The following is a 20,227-nucleotide window of genomic DNA, read 5'->3' on the forward strand; positions in this document are numbered from 1 at the left end:
ATAAGCACAGCTCTACCCAGAAGAGAAGTAACTTTCCCGCGCAGCTAACCCCCCCTATATAGTCCTCCGTTGTCTTCTGGGTGTCTCTTTGGTGATGTCAGGTCATAGGCGGTGTCATCAGGGAAAGTCAGTATCTGACCAGTAGAAGTTCAGAGTTCGATGCTTTCTCCTTATATGTCCTTACTGAAACCATGGCTCCCTGGTGGTTCCTCATTCTGTGTAAGACTCATGTACAGACAAGAGTGGGCCTCATCCTCCAGATGCACTCGCTTCCTGTAGAGAGTAAAAATATCCACGGCAGACTGGTGCTCTTTTGAACACATTCATCACCCTAGTTCCTTAACCCTAGTTTCACTGACAGGCTGCCTTAAAAGGTATCACGCAGCTGCTTAAACAGTAATACTGAGTTAACCCTTTAACACTTGCTAAGCTTGATGCACAAAACACATATGATTATATCCACAGTGTCCAGTGGTGGGACCAGTGGCGTAGTAATAGGGGATGCAGAGGTAGTAACCATACCTGGGCCACTGGATTAGAGGGGCCCACTAGGGGCCCTTATTTGACTGTTTTATTGGTTCTTTTTTGGTACTGTGCTGGTAATGTTCACCTCTATGTTTGCTCTGATTAGTTGTAACCATTAATTGACTATTCTCCTCTCCAGCCTACACCTCTCTGATCCTGCAGCTGTCCTTGGCAGATTTTGGTGCTCCATATCAATTGTTATGTATAGAGAGTTTGAAGGGGCCCAGTGTAAAACTTGTACTGGGGCCCATAGCTCCTAAGCTACTCCATTGGGTGGAACACAATGACTGCAATAGGCATGTTTAGCATATTAAATAGCATACTGATGTAATTTATGTAAATTCAAAAAGTATAACTTAAAACATTGCTACGGCTGTGATTTTCCTGTAATGTGCCAGATTAAAGCTTATTGCTGACACCTATTTTAACTCCATGTGTCATAGCCATGTTGTCACTTAGTTATCTCCTCTGTGTCCCACATACGTGTCATATGCTAATGACATATCAACTCATTATACTCAGTTGACTGCAGCAGATATTATATTATGCATTTACATAGCACTGACCTCAGTGCTTTAGAAAATACAAAGCCATGTCCCTAACTGTCCCTCAAAGGAGCTTACAATCTCTAATGCTTACCATGGGCGTAGTATGGATCAAGTTTTAGGGGGATCCAGCTAACTTATCAGTATTTTTTTGAATGTGGGAGGAAACCCATATAAGCATAGGTAGAATGTTGTTCTAGTCAAGACTGAGGCCTAAAACTAGCACTACAGGACAACAATTCATTACACCACCATGGGAGCCTAATGAGATAGACCAGAGAGGAAAGTCAACATGGAGTGGAGGGGAATTGACAGTACAGAAGTAGAGCTAAGGGAAGATATTTGTTCCATATAGTCAGTAGTACAAGCTGTAAAACACGGGTGTTCCCTACTCCCTACAGTTATATAAAGAACTCTTGGATAATAATATTGTGACATAGAGCTATTGTCAAAATATTATCTTAATGTTGATAAAGTGGGTTAGGGTTAAAAAGGTACCGTATATACTCGCATATAAGCCGACCTGTGTATAAGCTGTGGTACCCACTTTTCCAAGAGAAAACAGGAAATGTGATTTACTCACGTATAAGCCCCCTATCTAGTATAGCCCCTTCCGCATAGCCAGATGTGCCCCAAGGATGATACAGCTGTGTCTCAAGATACAACACAGGTAGAATTCCGGATCGTTGCACTGCTGAAAGGTTGCTGGCATGCTCTGCTCCACATGCCGGGGGACACAGGTAGTCTTGAGCAGCCCACTCTGAACACCATGTTGCAGGGGAAGGGAGGGCGTGGAAACAGCAGGGAGGCAGATGGCAAGAGCAGGATCACTAGTGCACGATCCTTACACTCCTCTGCCAGTAACACAACATCCACCATCCGTTCTGCTCCACTGGCTCACATATAAGCTTAGGGTGTAACTTTTCAGCACATTTTTTTGTGCTGAAAAATTAGCCTTATACGAGAGTATATACAGTATTCAAATTTTATTGCTGTCTAGGTTCTAGGTAGAAACATTCCCTCTAACTTTCTGTCCCAATGACAGGGCTGCTAAGAAACTGAAGTAAAATTTATTTGGTTAAGGTGCAGACAGCACTAAAACATTATTTTAAGAAGTGGGGAAAATGGATAGTCGTAAAGATGGAGGCACCTAAGTGTAAAAATATATATAAATGTCTAATAGTAAAATAAGTAAAAACACAAGATAGTCAATGGCCTCAATTCACTAAGCTTTATCAAACACTTTATCAAACATATGATAATTTACATCATGGGTAAAATCTAATTTTTAATTTGCTAAGGTGTTATATTTTTTTAACTCTTTATCAATAAAACATTTGATAAAAATATAACACCTTAGTGAATTCAAAATTCGATTTTACCCATGAGATAAATTATCAAGTGTTTAATAAAGCTTAGTGAATTGAGGCCAATGTGTTGCATGGGCTCAGGGCCGGGCCGAGGCATAGGCTGGAGAGGCTCCAGCCTCAGGGCGCAGTGTAGGAGGGGGCGCACAATTCATTCAGCTGTCATTCCTAATTGTGTTTGAAGCAGAGAGAAATAAGAAATGGGGATCCATGGCAGTGACTGAAAGCCAGATAACTAGAGATTAAGGTGTTGGGGGCCCTCTGGTGCCTCTTAGTCTAATAGCAATCAGTGTGTGACGGCTGGGGTGGAGGGATGGAGGGGCGCACTTTTGTGTCTCAGCCTTGGGTGCTGGAGGACCTTGTCCCGGCTCTGCATGGGCTTCATACTAGCCCACTTCCTCAGGTCAATACACAAAGATTTGCAGCAAGGTGAATAGGATATGGGCAGTTCTGATACCTTTTCCCCCCTAAAAACTACAAACCCAGGAGAGCGACCATCCAGCTTCCGGCAGGACACCGAAAACCAAGCGAGTATTGTTAATTTCCCTCTGGCTTTTACGTTGGTTGCAGAGAACTCCAAAACACTCTTGTGAGTATAGCTGTATATACTTACAACTTCCCGTTTATTAATGATAATACACCATTAGGCTCCTGGTCTTTCTGTTAACCTAGGTATTCTTGAGTACAAGTTCAGTACAAGGATAACTGAAACCCTCCTAAAAAGGAAAATGGATAGGACTTATGTGAGGATTTTATTGCCATTTGTGATACTGCTTAGACTGGTTTCCAACAAATAAAATCTGCATATTAGAGAAGTTATTGTAAAATGTTTTATCCTTCCTAAATCACTAGCATTATTGCATACATTTATATGCGTTACTGATGATGTCAGTTTGTTGTAGTTTAAGGTTGAGGTTATTTCATAACATAGTTAAGGTGGGAATCCATGACATAACCAAAGACTGCATCTTTTTTTCATTATTTAATAAAAATGATGTATTGTTAACAAAATTCACATGTACCAAATTCCAATTAATTTAATAGAAAATTTGATAAAATGACTGTGTTGGCATGATGGAAAATTATTCAATTACCAGTAGATCCACCTATAAAGTTGTTCAAAAATTAATAAAAAAAAAAAGTAAAATAAAAATGAAACATCGGACCTTGTACAGGTATGTCCACTTTAAGAGTAATTACTGTACTACCTTCAATGTTAAGCCTACTGCATTCTATACTTTAAGTAGTAAATATTTATTTATACTTCATTAGTTAAGTTTAAAAAATTACTGCTTTGAAGGAACTATCAGATAAATCACTGATATATAAACAGCAAACTGGAAAGACTTGTGTAATGCTTGATGCATGGACTCATTAATCAATCAGCCTGTCTTCATTTTAACAGGAGGACAACTGCTTAAAACACAGAATGCTCTCATGATGCTCCTTTGGGAAAATTGATTAATACAACATTTGTGGTTTTATGTAGGTCTCAAAAGACATGGGAAATGGCTCAATGAAACCCAAGACATGGAGGCAACCAGATGGTCAATTGGTGAACCTCTCTGTCAGTTCCTGCACTAAGTTCCACAGTGTTGACATAATCAATGGGAAAGTATGGGAACTCCAGAAAGAACTGAAACTAAAGGATGAAGAGCTACTGAAAAAAGAATTCATATTTCAAGAGTTGCAGGAGCAGGTAACAAAGCAGACTCAAGTGATTGCAAATATCACAGAAGAGCTGCAAAGCAAGTGCATCCAACTCAATAAACTGCAGGATATTATTAGCAATCAAGTGGGACACGCCTTAACACCCAATTTAAAAATGTTAAATTCTTCCCCAAGTAAGCATCTGCATACATCACCCTCAAGGGCTTTACAGACTTCACCATTTAAAACATTGTCTGGGTTTTTCAACAATAGCAAAAGAAAAGGAGCCAAGGAAGGGGTTTCGGCAGAACCTACCAGTAGGACATATGGTCACAATAATGCACCAGAGTTTTCATTTGAAAAAGCTTGTGTTAAAAAAGATTCAAGGTAAGTGGCAATAATACTGTATTTGTCAAAGTTCAGTCAAATGTCATCAAACTGCATCTGAAGTCTGTGCTATAAAATAAACATTTTTCATAATAACAGGCTGCTGGAAAGCAATAACTGGCCACAGGGAAAGCAAGATTTTTGAGAACTGTATGCACAGTTCCAAGAAATACTTTTGGTAAAATTATTTCTAAACTTGTCAGTGATGAGTGGGTTGAGTTAATCCATATTAATATTTGATTTTGGAGAACATATCTCTATTATACTTCTGGGACCATAATACTTTTCCACTTCCTAATCTATGGATTGATATTAACTGACCTTCTCAGAACTTACCAGGGCTACCACGGTCCTTCACATTAAGATCCTCATAAGACAGTCCTGCTTCACTTGCCTTGTATAGTATACAGCAAACCGAAACTATAACAGGTGTCAGTTTCTCAAAGCAAGCACTAGGAGCTCTAGTAAGCAGAATGTCTGAAGTGCAAGACGGAGAATCCATACTACTGGCCTCTCTAGGTCCCAGAAGTTATTTAAAATGTTGTCACTGAAAGAAAGAGAAATCTTTAAAGGCATAAATTAATAAATCAGTTAGAGAAAAGCCTGCTTTTCAGCTATCTTGGGCTGCCACACTTGTTAAGGGTAAGCTGCTCCCTTATAAGGGACCCATAAACTCTGCTATAAATAATATCAAACTGATAAAAGTTAGATTTTAGAACTCCGAGTCCCAACAGATCATCCAGGGGGTATAGCACAGGAGCAAAGCTAAACTGAAACAAGGATCAGTCTCATCAATCTGTGTATGATTTCTAGTGCTTCACCTTGTATATAGAACATCTGCAGAAACTGGCATTCACATAGTGTAGTAAGCAGGATTAGAGCACAAGCACAGGGGGACAGGTCTCACCTGAATCAGATGCTGGGAAATGCTTAGCTCAGTCAGTGTACACAGTGCACTTTGTCCCTATGGCCACTGACACCAGCAGGCGAGCAGCAGATCTATCTAGCAGTGTTTTCTTTGCCTATGTAGGTAATATCAGAGGCTGCCATGCTAGTGTGAGTCTACAAAAGTTAATCCAATCAACACACTTCTGCAGGACTGAGTGGTCCTGATCCAACTTCCTGAGGAATTAAGTGTTTACCTACCTAATTACTTAACTTTAGATGTTCTAGACTAGGATATTTACTGAACGGGCATGGAACAATCAATTAGCACATAATAATATTAACCCTATACATTCCAGAAAGCAAGTGTTGCGAAGTGACAGACCAGTTTGTACAAGAGATGAAATTAGAATTGTGAATCAAGGGTCGAGTAAGGTTAGGTAACCAGTTACTGGCATTGGTTAGTCTTTTGTGGATCCACCCTCTTAAGGCCTGTACACATGCCAGAAGAAACATGAATGTTCATCGCTGGAGAAAACATTGGAGTAGCTCCACCAATGTCACACAAACTTCTACCTCCTGGCTCAGAGACTGGTGATGAGCAGCAAGAGATCCAATGAGAGTCTGGGCCCCTGGTCTATTTATCAACTTCCCTATGCCAGGGAAAAGTAGGGATAGTCAAATGTGCACAAATTCAGTTTATTCTCAGTTCATGAATTGAAACTCGAATATTTGATTTAGGTGCAATTTCAGTTTATTTTTATTAGTAGCAGTAAAGTATTGTACCATGTTAACCATCAGTAAAAGCGAGAAGTTTTAAATCAGGATGATACCATTTATTGGCTAACTAAAAAAAATAAGAATAAGTAAGCTTTCGGCTTTGCAGCCTTCATCGGGCTTCAATCCTGCTGACATTTACTTTGGTCAGCTTGTTTGAAGGGACATTCTGATAACATAGCAGATCATAGAAAATTATTCAGGATACCTATTTTTTACCTTAATTATCCTGTCCAGACTGACTTCTTCTATCTATATACTGGATAGCAGGATATAAGTATGTAGTGTTACATGGTGACCAATTTTAGAAATATAAAAAGATTGGTGATTTTAGGTTTGTCTAAAGTAAGTTTTGTAAAATTTGAATAAAGTTGGTACATTTTTTGCTTGCACCCAATAACTCCTTTCCCTTAGTCATATCTTATTTGTTCACAGAGTATGTGCAATTTTTTTATTTAAAGGCATATATTCACAATTATATTTGATAAGCTATGAGCAGGGCCGGCCCTAGACTTTTTGCCGCCTGAGGCAAATTTATACAAAAAATTGATAAATGGACGGCAAGTAAATCAAGGGAGTGGTAAGATTTTAGAACCATATTTTTCTTTAGATATATGACTTTGGTAAATCAGAACATTCACAGAAACAGGATCATCCTTCTATCCATCTGCAAATAAAATTCAAAATCACAAGCTGGCTCCAGGGAGAGAGCCTAAAGGGGTGTGGCCCTTTTCCTGCTGATAAACAGTTTGGATGTCCTGCAGGATTAGTGGGTGCCTTGCAGGACCCCACCAAGGAAATTGAGGGTACTTATCTATTATTCCGTCTAGAAAGCTTGGCAGCTTTTTGTTAAAGTTCTGTTTGATCCCCTAGCCAGATCTAACCAATTTTGGAAAGCTTAAAGTCCTGGTTTTCCTTTGCACTGGATCCCGAGTCAATGCGATGCCCCATTCCCAAGTTAGGAAGGGTTGGGGGATGGGTGTCCCCTAGTGTTGGGCGAACAGTGTTCGCCACTGTTCGGGTTCTGCAGAACATCACCCTGTTCGGGTGATGTTCGGGTTCGGCCGAACACCTGATGGTGTTCGGCCAAACTGTTCGGCCATATGGCCGAACTAAGAGCGCATGGCCGAACGTTACCCGAACGTTCGGCTATCGCTGTGATTGGCCGAACGGGTCACGTGTAGTGTTGGGCGAACATCTAGATGTTCGGGTTCGGGCCGAACATGGCCGAACTCCGAACATAATGGAAGTCAATGGGGACCCGAACTTTCGTGCTTTGTAAAGCCTCCTTATATGCTACATACCCCAAATTTACAGGGTATGTGCACCTTGGGAGTGGGTACAAGAGGAAATTTTTTTTTAGCAAAAAGAGCTTATAGTTTTTGAGAAAATCGATTTTAAAGTTTCAAAGGGAAAACTGTCTTTTAAATGCAGGAAATGTCTGTTTTCTTTGCACAGGTAACATGCTTTTTGTCGGCATGCAGTCCTAAATGTAATACATATAAGAGGTTCCAGGAAAAGGGACCGGTAACGCTAACCCAGCAGCAGCACACGTGATGGAACAGGAGGAGGGTGGCGCAGGAGGAGAAAGCCACGCTTTGAGACACAACAACCCAGGCCTTGCATGAGGACAAGAAGCATGCGGATAGCAATTTGCATTTTGTCGCCATGCAGTCATAAATGTAATACAGATGAGAGGTTCAATAAACAGGGACCGGAAACGCTAACCCATCACAGATGTTCATTGTTCATGTTACTTGGTTGGGGTCCGGGAGTGTTGCGTAGTCGTTTCCAATCCAGGATTGATTCATTTTAATTTGAGTCAGACGGTGTGCATTTTCTGTGGAGAGGCGGATACGCCGCCGATCTGTGACGATGCCTCCGGCAGCACTGAAACAGCGTTCCGACATAACGCTGGCTGCCGGGCAAGCCAGCACCTCTATTGCGTACATTGCCAGTTTGTGCCAGGTGTCTAGCTTCGATACCCAATAGTTGAAGGGTGCAGATGGATTGTTCAACACAGCTACGCCATCTGACATGTAGTCCTTGACCATCTTCTCCAGGCGATCGGTGTTGGAGGTGGATCTGCACGCTTGCTGTTCTGTGTGCTGCTGCATGGGTGTCAGAAAATGTTCCCATTCCAAGGACACTGCCGATACCATTCCCTTTTGGGCACTAGCTGCGGCTTGTGTTGTTTGCTGCCCTCCTGGTCGTCCTGGGTTTGCGGAAGTCAGTCTGTCGGCGTACAACTGGCTAGAGGAGGGGGAGGATGTCAATCTCCTCTCTAAAGTCTCCACAAGGGCCTGCTGGTATTCTTCCATTTTGACCTGTCTGGCTCTTTCTTCAAGCAGTTTTGGAACATTGTGTTTGTACCGTGGATCCAGAAGGGTATAAACCCAGTAATTGGTGTTGTCCAGAATGCGCACAATGTGTGGGTCGCGTTCAATGCAGTCCTAGGCCGAAGAGGTCATAGCCTAGGGTCACAAAACCTGTTTATTTGGGCAATTTCAATGGTGGCGAGTCTGACGTACATAAATCGCAGCAATGGCCGTTAGCAACGTCTGAATCTCACGAAATGTCTCATGCAGGTAGAAGACATATTGTTAGACTTGGGCTCCAAAGATGGGTTCCCTACATCTCTGCAAACCAGAGTTACAGGGCTCCTAATTTGGTAAAATCCCCCATAGGCTTTCATTGGGCCTCCTATTTACAGTTCCAAAATCTCACATCTTTTCAAAGGGCAATGGCTCAGCAGTGGCAAATTTTCTAGCATTGTAGGGACCCTTAGGGGGAACATGACTGGTGAGTTTCGGGCCCCTAGGCCAAAGAGGTCATAGCCTAGGGTCACAAAAACCTGTTTATTTGGGCTATTTCAATGGTAGTGATGGTGGCGTACATAAATCGCAGCAATGGCCGTTAGCAAAGTCTGAATCTCACGAAATGTCTCATGCAGGTAGAAGACATATTGTTAGACTTGGATTCCAAAGATGGGGTCCCTACATCTCTGCAAACCAGAGTTACAGGGGTCCAAAATTGGTAAAATCCCCCATAGGATTTCATTGCCTCCCTATTTCACTTTCCAAAATCTCACATCTTTTCAAAGGGCAATGGCTCAGCAGTACCAAATTTTCTAGCATTGTAGGGACCCTTAGGGGGAACATGACTGGTGAGTTTCGGGCCCCTAGGCCGAAGAGGTCATAGCCTAGGGTCACAAAAACCTGTTTATTTGGGCTATTTCAATGGTAGTGATGGTGGCGTACATAAATCTCAGCCATGGCCGTTAGCAACGTCTGAATCTCACGAAATGTCTCATGCAGGTAGAAGACATATTGTTAGACTTGGATTCCAAAGATGGGGTCCCTACATCTCTGCAAACCAGAGTTACAGGGGTCCAAAATTGGTAAAATCCCCCATAGGCTTTCATTGGGCCTCCTATTTACCGTTCCAAAATCTCACACCATTTCAAAGGGCAATGGCTCAGCAGTGGCAAAACTCACCAGTCATGATCCCCCTAAGGGTCCCTACAATGCTAGAAAATTTGGTACTGCTGAGCCATTGCCCTTTGAAAAGATGTGAGATTTTGGAAAGTGAAATAGGGAGGCAATGAAATCCTATGGGGGATTTTACCAATTTTGGACCCCTGTAACTCTGGTTTGCAGAGATGTAGGGACCCCATCTTTGGAATCCAAGTCTAACAATATGTCTTCTACCTGCATGAGACATTTCGTGAGATTCAGACTTTGCTAACGGCCATTGCTGCGATTTATGTACGTCACCATCACTACCATTGAAATAGCCCAAATAAACAGGTTTTTGTGACCCTAGGCTACGACCTCTTCGGCCTAGGGGCCCAAAACTCACCAGTCATGTTCCCCCTAAGGGTCCCTACAATGGTAGAAAATTTGGTACTGCTGAGCCATTGCCCTTTGAAAAGATGTGAGATTTTGGAAAGTGAAATAGGGAGGCAATGAAATCCTATGGGGGATTTTACCAATTTTGGACCCCTGTAACTCTGGTTTGCAGAGATGTAGGGACCCCATCTTTGGAATCCAAGTCTAACAATATGTCTTCTACCTGCATGAGACATTTCGTGAGATTCAGACTTTGCTAACGGCCATTGCTGCGATTTATGTACGTCACCATCACTACCATTGAAATAGCCCAAATAAACAGGTTTTTGTGACCCTAGGCTATGACCTCTTCGGCCTAGGGGCCCGAAACGCACCAGTCATGTTCCCCCTAAGGGTCCCTACAATGCTAGAAAATTTGGTACTGCTGAGCCATTGCCCTTTGAAAAGATGTGAGATTTTGGAAAGTGAAATAGGGAGGCAATGAAATCCTATGGGGGATTTTACCAATTTTGGACCCCTGTAACTCTGGTTTGCAGAGATGTAGGGACCCCATCTTTGGAATCCAAGTCTAACAATATGGCTTCTACCTGCTTGAGACATTTCGTGAGATTCAGACTTTGCTAACGGCCATTGCTGCGATTTATGTAAGTCACCATCACTACCATTGAAATAGCCCAAATAAACAGGTTTTTGTGACCCTAGGCTATGACCTCTTTGGCCTAGGGGCCCGAAACTCACCAGTCATGTTCCCCCTAAGGGTCCCTACAATGCTAGAAAATTTGCCACTGCTGAGTAATTGCCCTTTGAAAAGATGTGAGATTTTGGAAAGTGAAATAGGAGGCCCAATGAAAGCCTATGGGGGATTTTACCAAATTTGGAGCCCTGTAACTCTGGTTTGCAGAGATGTAGGGAACCCATCTTTGGAACCCAAGTCTAACAATATGTCTTCTACTTGCATGAGACATTTCGTGAGATTCAGATGTTGCTAACGGCCATTGCAGCGATTTATGTACGTCAGACTCACCACCATTGAAATTGCCCAAATAAACAGGTTTTGTGACCCTAGGCTATGACCTCTTCGGCCTAGGACTGCATTGAACGCGACCCACGCATTGTGCGCATTCTGGACAACACCAATTACTGGGTTTATACCCTTCTGGATCCACGGTACAAACACAATGTTCCAAAACTGCTTGAAGAAAGAGCCAGACAGGTCAAAATGGAAGAATACCAGCAGGCCCTTGTGGAGACTTTAGAGAGGAGATTGACATCCTCCCCCTCCTCTAGCCAGTTGTACGCCGACAGACTGACTTCCGCAAACCCAGGACGACCAGGAGGGCAGCAAACAACACAAGCCGCAGCTAGTGCCCAAAAGGGAATGGTATCGGCAGTGTCCTTGGAGTGGGAAAATTTTCTGACACCCATGCAGCCGCACACAGAACAGCAAGCGTGCAGATCCACCTCCAACACCGATCGCCTGGAGAAGATGGTCAAGGACTACATGTCAGATGGCGTAGCTGTGTTGAACAATCCATCTGCACCCTTCAACTATTGGGTATCGAAGCTAGACACCTGGCACAAACTGGCAATGTACGCAATAGAGGTGCTGGCTTGCCCGGCAGCCAGCGTTATGTCGGAACGCTGTTTCAGTGCTGCCGGAGGCATCGTCACAGATCGGCGGTGTATCCGCCTCTCCACAGAAAATGCAGACCGTCTGACTCAAATTAAAATGAATCAATCCTGGATTGGAAACGACTACGCAACACCAGTGGTGCTCAGCAGAGCTCGAATATTCGAGTAGCTCGAATATTCGAGCTCTTTTCCAGCTATTCGAGCTCGGTATTCGAGCTCCGAATAGCTGGAGCTATTCGAATGGGCTATCCGAGTACACTCGAATAGCCCATTCACTATTCGAGCTATTCGAGCAACCCGGCGCTATTCGAGCTCGGTACCGAGCTCGAATAGCGTTATAGCCCAGATTGATGTCCTTAGAGCCAATCAGAGGGCTCCCAGGCCCTCTGACGGCAGCCAATCACAGAGGGGGACCCTGGCCAGCCCCTACCCTATAAATAGCGGCCGCCATGTTCCGTTTCTCCATGCTTGCCTGAGACTTGTACAGAGAGAGAGTTGCTCCTTTGTGCTTTGGCTTAGCAAGTGCTCTATTGTGATCATTTACCTAGCGTTTTTGCTCACCTACACCTGCCATATACACCTATATTGTTGTTAGTTAGATAGACATTGTATTTTAGTTAGTAGCTTGTGTGTTACATTAGAGACAGGCAGCTGCTGCAAGCTTACAGGTTTAGGCCTCAGGGGGGCCTTGCCTCTGTGGGCAGCTGTCCTCTGTTTATTTCTCTCATCTATACCAGTATTTCTGCTGTCCTTTACTAATAGTATTGTAGTTATACTGTACTAGGAGTAGGACACTCACTGACTGTCACTGTTTATAGGCTACTAGCTAGCTCCTGCGTGTGTGCACTCACTCACTGTCTGTGTGTACACACACTCTATTTCCTTCTGATTACTGATAGATTATTGTTATTTAGTTGTACTTACTTACTACTTACTCTTACTGTACCCGTAGGGACACTCACTGTCACTGTTCATATAGGCTACTAGCTCCTGCGTGTGCGCACTGCACTCACTGTCTGAGTGTACACACACAACACACACTCTATTTCCTTCTGATCGCTGATTGATTATCGTAATTAGTTAGTTGTACTTACTGTTACTACTTACTCTTACTGTACTAGGAGTCTAGGACACTCAGTCACTGTCCATAGGCTACTAGCTCCTGCGTGCGTGCACTCACTGTCTGAGTGTACACACACCCACACTCCATTTCCTTCTGATCGCTGATTGATTATTGTAATTAGTTAGTTCTACTTACTGTTACTACTTACTCTTACTGTACTAGGAGTCTAGGACACTCAGTCACTGTGTTCATAGGCTACTAGCTCCTGCGTGCGTGCACTCACACTCACTGTCTGAGTGTACACACACCCACACTCCATTTCCTTCTGTTCGCTGATTGATTATTGTAATTAGTTAGTTCTACTTACTGTTACTACTTACTCTTACTGTACTAGGAGTCTAGGACACTCAGTCACTGTGTTCATAGGCTACTAGCTCCTGTGTGCGGTCACTCACTGTCTGAGTGTACACACACCACCCACACTCTATTTCCTTCTGATCGCTGATTGATTATTGTAATTAGTTAGTTCTACTTACTGTTACTACTTACTCTTACTGTACTAGGAGTCTAGGACACTCAGTCACTGTGTTCATAGGCTACTAGCTCCTGCGTGCGTGCACTCACTGTCTGAGTGTACACACACCCACACTCCATTTCCTTCTGATCGCTGATTGATTATTGTAATTAGTTAGTTCTACTTACTGTTACTAGTTACTCTTACTGTACTAGGAGTCTAGGACACTCAGTCACTGTCCATAGGCTACTAGCTCCTGCGTGCGGTCACTCACTGTCTGAGTGTACACACACCCACACTCCATTTCCTTCTGATCGCTGATTGATTATTGTAATTAGTTAGTTCTACTTACTGTTACTACTTACTCTTACTGTACTAGGAGTCTAGGACACTCAGTCACTGTGTTCATAGGCTACTAGCTCCTGCGTGCGTGCACTCACTGTCTGAGTGTACACACACCCACACTCCATTTCCTTCTGATCGCTGATTGATTATTGTAATTAGTTAGTTCTACTTACTGTTACTACTTACTCTTACTGTACTAGGAGTCTAGGACACTCAGTCACTGTGTTGATAGGCTACTAGCTCCTGCGTGCGTGCACTCACTGTCTGAGTGTACACACACCCACACTCCATTTCCTTCTGATCGCTGATTGATTATTGTAATTAGTTAGTTCTTCTTACTGTTACTACTTACTCTTACTGTACTAGGAGTCTAGGACACTCAGTCACTGTGTTCATAGGCTACTAGCTCCTGCGTGCGTGCACTCACTGTCTGAGTGTACACACACAACACACACTCTATTTCCTTCTGATCGCTGATTGATTATCGTAATTAGTTAGTTCTACTTACTGTTACTACTTACTCTTACTGTACTAGGAGTCTAGGACACTCAGTCACTGTCCATAGGCTACTAGCTCCTGCGTGCGTGCACTCACTGTCTGAGTGTACACACACTAAATTTACTTGTGATTACTACTGATTATTGTAACTGCTAGTTGTACTTCCTGACTGTTACTACTTACTTACTGTACTAGGGGACACTCACTCAGTCACCTCACCAACCAACCCACTCCATTAAAGTACCCCACTTTTCAGCCGCCCTTTTAAAAAACTTTTCTCTATACGCCCAAAACATTGAAGATGTCTGGAAGTGGCAGCCAGCGCGGTTTGGGCAAGGGGAAGGGCAGCAAGGGAATCAGGAGGAGAGGGAGCAGCATTGTGGCAAGCCGCGGCCGCGGGCGCGCCACCATGCACAGTTCCGCAGCAGCAGCAGCAGCGTCAGTGGCTAACATTCCTCCCATAGCCACTGGCCGTGGACGCCTTGGGCGCCGCCCAGCAGGAGCATCTGCAACTCACGCTGCAGAGACACAGCAGCAGCAGCGTGTAGCACCTGCTCCCATTTTCCTCCAGCCGGGTCGGAAACGTCCCATTGAGGAAAAGGATGCAGACACTGTGGTGCAACTCATGACGGAGGATGAGCAGCCCGCCATCAGCTCTGCATCCGAGGCCTCCACCCTCACCACCACCACCACCACCACCCCTGTTCGCAGCAGCCGCCCAGCAGGGTCTAGGGAGGAGGCCAGTTCACCGTCACTCGCCGACCTGTCATTCAGCAGTCTTTTGACCCCAGGCATCATGAGTAAATTGTCTGCTGTTGTTGGCGATCTTGAGGAGGAGATGCTGATGGGCACTTTGGGGGATGAGGGATTGGACAGCAAGACTGTGGCGACAGTCAAGCAGCCCATCCATGCATCAGGAGAGGAGTTTGGGGGGTCCTCATCCCAGCAGGACATGTTTCAGGAGGGGGAGGATGATGATGACCCGGTGACAGACAGAGACTGGGTGCCACCACCTCCAGGGGATGTCGTCCTCAGCAGCTCTGAGGAGGAGGAGGAGGATGCTCTTGTGGGCCTTGCAAGGAGGCGCATCATTGCAAGCATTGGCAGCAGCAGTAGGCAGGTCCCACAGCCTGCTGGTGTCTCAGGCTCAGCAGCAGCAGCAGCAGCATCTGCCAGTACCACCACCAGCCGCACCCAAGCCCCCCAAGCCCCCCCCCCAACCACCACAGGGAGACAGGCAGCAGCGCTTCCATGCCGTAGGGGGATGTTTAAGTCACCAATCTGGCGATATTTCACCATGCCCACTGTGTACAGCAAGTACGCCACTTGCAACCACTGTCAGCGGAAGTTGAGCAGAGGTGCAGACCCCTTAAAGTTCTGCACCAGCTCGCTCATCAACCACCTTGCGGCTAAACATTTCCACCAGCATGAGGAGTTCCAGAGGCTGAAGGCATCTGGTGCTGGCAGTGGCACCACACCCATCACTGCACAGCCTTCAGCAGCAGCAGCAGCAACAGCAGCCACCCGCCCTCCTGCTCCTCCAGCAGCACCAGCAGGAGTGCGGAAACGCACTGCTCCTCCCCCCTCTGCAACTCCTGCCGCCGACACTGAGGCCTGTTCTGGCAGCCAGTCCTCAGTGGCCTCCTCTGCTGTGTCTGCTGATTCCCGTGTCAGCAAAAGGCCACGCCAGAGCCTTTTGAGCGAGTCCTTCCAGGGGGTGGTTAGGGCTCTGCCTCCCAGCAGCCGTCGCGTGCGGCAGCTGAACGGCTTGCTGGCACGGGCCATGTGCTCCCAACTCCTGCCGTACACGCTCGTGCAGGAGGGGAGCGACATTCGTGCGCTGCTTGCTTGCGCAGCCCCAGACTGGCAGCTCCCCAGCAGACACTTCTTTGCCCGCAAGGCCATTCCTGCACTGCACCGCTTTGTGATGGCCAATGTGGAGCGAGGGCTGGAGCACGCGGTTGGTGAAAGGGTCCACGTCACCATGGACTCCTGGAGCAGCTGCTTCGGGACAGGCCGCTACCTGTCCTTCACTGTCCACTGGGTCAGCTTGGTGGAAGGGGGTGAGGATGGGAGAGCAGCAGCGGGCACAGGCCAGCAGCAGCAGCAACACAGTGGGTGGTGCCACCCCGCAGGGTCAGGGGAACTGCAGCAGGTTCCTCCGATCCTCTGCCATCCTCCGGCACACCTGGCCAAACCCCCCGCCTCAGCAGCAGCGTGAAGGCCCGCCACTGCCAAGCGCTGCTGCACTTGGTCAGCCTTGGGAAGACCAAGCTGACGGCAACCCATGTGTTGGCCAAACTCCAGGAGCAGGAGAGGATTTGGCTGAGCCCCAGAGGCCTCAGAGTCGGAGAGGTGGTGGCCGACAATGGTGCCAATCTGGTTGCCGCAATAGACAGGGGAAACCTGACCCACATCCCCTGTCTTGCCCACGTGCTGAACCTGGTGGTGCAGAAGTTCCTGCGCACCTACCAGGGGATGGGCGAACTGCTGGAAACGGCAAGGAATGTTGTGCGTCACTTCCGGCGCTCGGCTGCAGCCTGTGCGAGCCTGGAAGACGTGCAAAAGGAGCTGGATCTGCCACGCCATCGGCTGATCCTTGACGTTCCGACTCGCTGGAACTCCACCCTGGCGATGTTGGAGCGTCTGGTTGAACAGAGGCACGCTGTCAAACAGTACCTTGCCCTGGCCACTGTTTCCGCAGCTCAGAGAAGGGACAAGACCAGCAACATCCCGTCCATCGTCCCCGATGATGACTGGAGGCACATGCAGCAGGTGTGCTTTGTGCTGGCTCCCTTCCTGCAGGCCACAAACATGGTGAGCAGGGACCATGCTATGGTCTGCGAGTGGGTGCCCCTGGTTTCTCTGCTGAACAGGGCCCTCGATGCTTTGCTGTAACAGGGAGCGGCAGCCTTGGACCAGCAGGAGCGGCAACCAGCTGCGCAGTCCACCTCTGAGGGGGAGGAGGAGGAGGACTTGGTGGAGGTCCCTGACCTGGCTGCTGATGAGGGGGATCAGCACAGCGCAGCTGAGTTGGTGCGGGGGTGGAGAGAGGATGAGGCGGCAGAGGAGGAGGATGAGGACAGCACTGACGTCGATGTGCCAGCAGACGTGGCCCGCCTCTTCCCAATGGCAGCGCACATGGTGACGTGCCTGCGCAGGGACCCCAGGGTGATCCAGATGAAGCAGAGGGAGGAGATCTGGATCAGCATGATGTTGGACCCACGCCTCAAGGGGAAGTTGAGCCAGTTCCTGCCGCCTGCAGGAGGAGACCCAGCGCAACAAATAAGGAGCTTGCAGCAGGCCCTTGTTGAGCGCTTGGAGGAAGCCTTCCCCCAGCCTTCCACCCCCACTGTCCAGCAGCCAGCACAGAGGCAGCAGCAGGTGCCTGCATCCAGCAGCAGCAAGCGCCCCACAGACCTGCTGTCTCTCAGCCACGAGCTCTACAGGACTGTAGAGGCTCCGGCAGCAGTGACTAGAGAGGAGATGCATGCAGCAGCATCCTCCTCCGGTCACAGCCAGCGCCTGACCCGCATGGTGGCTGACTACATGGGGTCGTACAGCGGGCTTGACAGCGATGCCCCTGTTGATCCCATGGAGTATTGGGTCAAGCGCATGGAGATCTGGAGCGAGCTGGCGCAGTACGCCCTGGAAGTGCTGTCCTGCCCCCCTTCCAGCGTGCTGTCCGAGCGCTGCTTCAGTGCAGCTGGTGGCGTGGTCACCGAGAAACGATCACGTCTGTCTCACAAGTCTGTGGACAGACTGACGTTTCTCAAGATGAACCAGGCGTGGGTGGAAGGCGAGTTCCTGGCCCCTGTTGTCGGCGAGAGGGGGACATGAACTGGCTGCCGGAACCATCGTTAATGTGCCTTACCACCCTTTACCACCTCCTGGCTCCTGCTCACTAAGCCAGCCTGGTTCACTTTGACTATTACGTCGCCTGCAGCCACACATTTTACACCTACAGTGGGCTGCTGTGTACTGCCCTTCTGCTGTCTGTCTGTGTTTCCCACTGCCAGGGTACACAGAATTACCTTCTTCTGCTGCCACTCTGCCACCAGCTATTACGTCAAACAATAGCTATATTGGTTGTAAAACCAAAAACCAAAAAACCATTAAAAAAAAAAAAAGGTTTAATTTTTCTGAGGTGCCCGGGTTGAAAACTGTGTTGTCCCAGTTGTGTATTGGACACAATGTGGGCTGCACGACCGCTGTCTGGGACCTCCTGTTGTGTTTATTTACAGCCCTGGTATCACCGCTAGGTACCAGGGCTATTATGTCACGCTGCCTACCTGCTGCCACACTCACACTGCTCCTCCACACCTCCTCCTGCTGCTGCTGCTGCTGTCTGTCTGTGTTTCCCACTGCCAGGGTACACAGATGATTTACCTTCTGCTGCCACTCTGCCACCAGCTATTACGTCAAACAATAGCTGCTCGCCTACTCCTCCATTCCTCCTCCTGCTGCTGCTGTCTGTCTGTGTTTCCCACTGCCAGGGTACACAGAATTACCTTCTTCTGCTGCCACTCTGCCACCAGCTATTACGTCAAACAATAGCTATATTGGTTGCAAAACCAAAACCAAACAAACCATTAAAAAAAAAAAAAAAGGTTTAATTTTTCTGAGGTGCCCGGGTTGAAAACTGTGTTGTCCCAGTTGTGTATTGGACACAATGTGGGCTGCACGACCGCTGTCTGGGACCTCCTGTTGTGTTTATTTACAGCCCTGGTATCACCGCTAGGTACCAGGGCTATTATGTCACGCTGCCTACCTGCTGCCACACTCACACTGCTCCTCCACACCTCCTCCTGCTGCTGCTGCTGCTGTCTGTCTGTGTTTCCCACTGCCAGGGTACACAGATGATTTACCTTCTGCTGCCACTCTGCCACCAGCTATTACGTCAAACAATAGCTGCTCGCCTACTCCTCCATTCCTCCTCCTGCTGCTGCTGTCTGTCTGTGTTTCCCACTGCCAGGGTACACAGAATTACCTTCTTCTGCTGCCACTCTGCCACCAGCTATTACGTCAAACAATAGCTATATTGGTTGTAAAACCAAAAACCAAAAAACCATTAAAAAAAAAAAAAAAGGTTTAATTTTTCTGAGGTGCCCGGGTTGAAAACTGTGTTGTCCCAGTTGTGTATTGGACACAATGTGGGCTGCACGACCGCTGTCTGGGACCTCCTGTTGTGTTTATTTACAGCCCTGGTATCACCGCTAGGTACCAGGGCTATTATGTCACGGCGAGCTGCCTGCCTCATTGACTGCCTGCTGCCACACACTCATCCTCCTCCTCCTGCTGCTGAATTTACCTCCTGCTGTCTTTGTGTTTCCACTGCCAGGGAGCACATACAATGGCGCTTCCAACATGCGTGCGCCCACCAGCTATTTGTTACGCTCAAAAATAGCTGCATTTCTTTAAAAAAAAATTGAAAAGAGAAATACGTGAAGATGATGAAGAAGAAGATGAAAAAGAAGAAGAAGATAAAGAAGAAGAAGATGAAGAAGATGAAGAAGAAGAAGAAGATGAAGAAGAAGATGAAGAAGAAGATGAAGAAGAAGATGAAAAAGAAGATGAAAAAGAAGAAGAAGATGAAGAAGATGAAGAAGAAGATGAAGAAGAAGAAGATGAAGAAGAAGAAGAAGAAGAAGATGAAGAAGATGAAGAAGAAGAAGATGAAGAAGATGAAGAAGAAGAAGATGAAGAAGAAGAAGATGAAGAAGAAGAAGAAGAAGAAGATGAAGAAGACGAAGATGAAGAAGATGAAGATGAAGAAGAAGAAGAAGATGAAGATGAAGATGAAGAAGAAGATGAAGAAGATGAAGAAGAAGATGATGAAGAAGAAGAAGAAGAAGAAGAAGATGATGAAGAAGAAGAAGAAGAAGATGAAGAAGAAGAAGAAGAAGAAGAAGAAGAAGATATAGAAGAAGAAGATCTAGAAGAAGAAGAAAGATAAAGAAGAAGAAGAACAAGTATATACAGTAACACTACTGAACAAAATTTAGGACACAACTTCTCTTTCCACATTTTTTTTTAAAGGAACATCCCCACATAATCACTTGCTGTTGTTACTTGGAAAAAAAGATGTTTCTTGCATCATTCACCCTCAAAACAAGTGTTGGAAGCTATTTAAGGCCAATTCGAATAGTCAGCTCGAATAGTGAGCTCGAATACCGACTCGAATAGTG

At 46.3% G+C, this 20,227-nt stretch overlaps 1 protein-coding gene across 4 annotated transcripts in view; it reads left to right on the forward strand.

The window, feature by feature from the left end:
* The window catches only part of PRKG2 (protein kinase cGMP-dependent 2), a 203,659-nt gene that overhangs the window by 40,222 nt on the left and 143,210 nt on the right, over positions 1-20,227 (forward strand). For all 4 annotated transcript variants that reach the window (XR_011020470.1, XM_068233649.1, XM_068233648.1 and 1 more), the window contains one exon: positions 3,927-4,474. Coding sequence is in view for 3 of the 4 variants with exons in the window: in XM_068233649.1 (XP_068089750.1) it covers positions 3,939-4,474 (536 nt within the window). In the remaining variant the exon portion in view is untranslated. The remainder of the gene's footprint in view (positions 1-3,926; positions 4,475-20,227) is intronic.

This window comes from Hyperolius riggenbachi, chromosome 1, assembly GCF_040937935.1.
Source record: "Hyperolius riggenbachi isolate aHypRig1 chromosome 1, aHypRig1.pri, whole genome shotgun sequence".
In the NCBI taxonomy this organism is placed as follows: Eukaryota; Metazoa; Chordata; class Amphibia; order Anura; family Hyperoliidae; genus Hyperolius; species Hyperolius riggenbachi.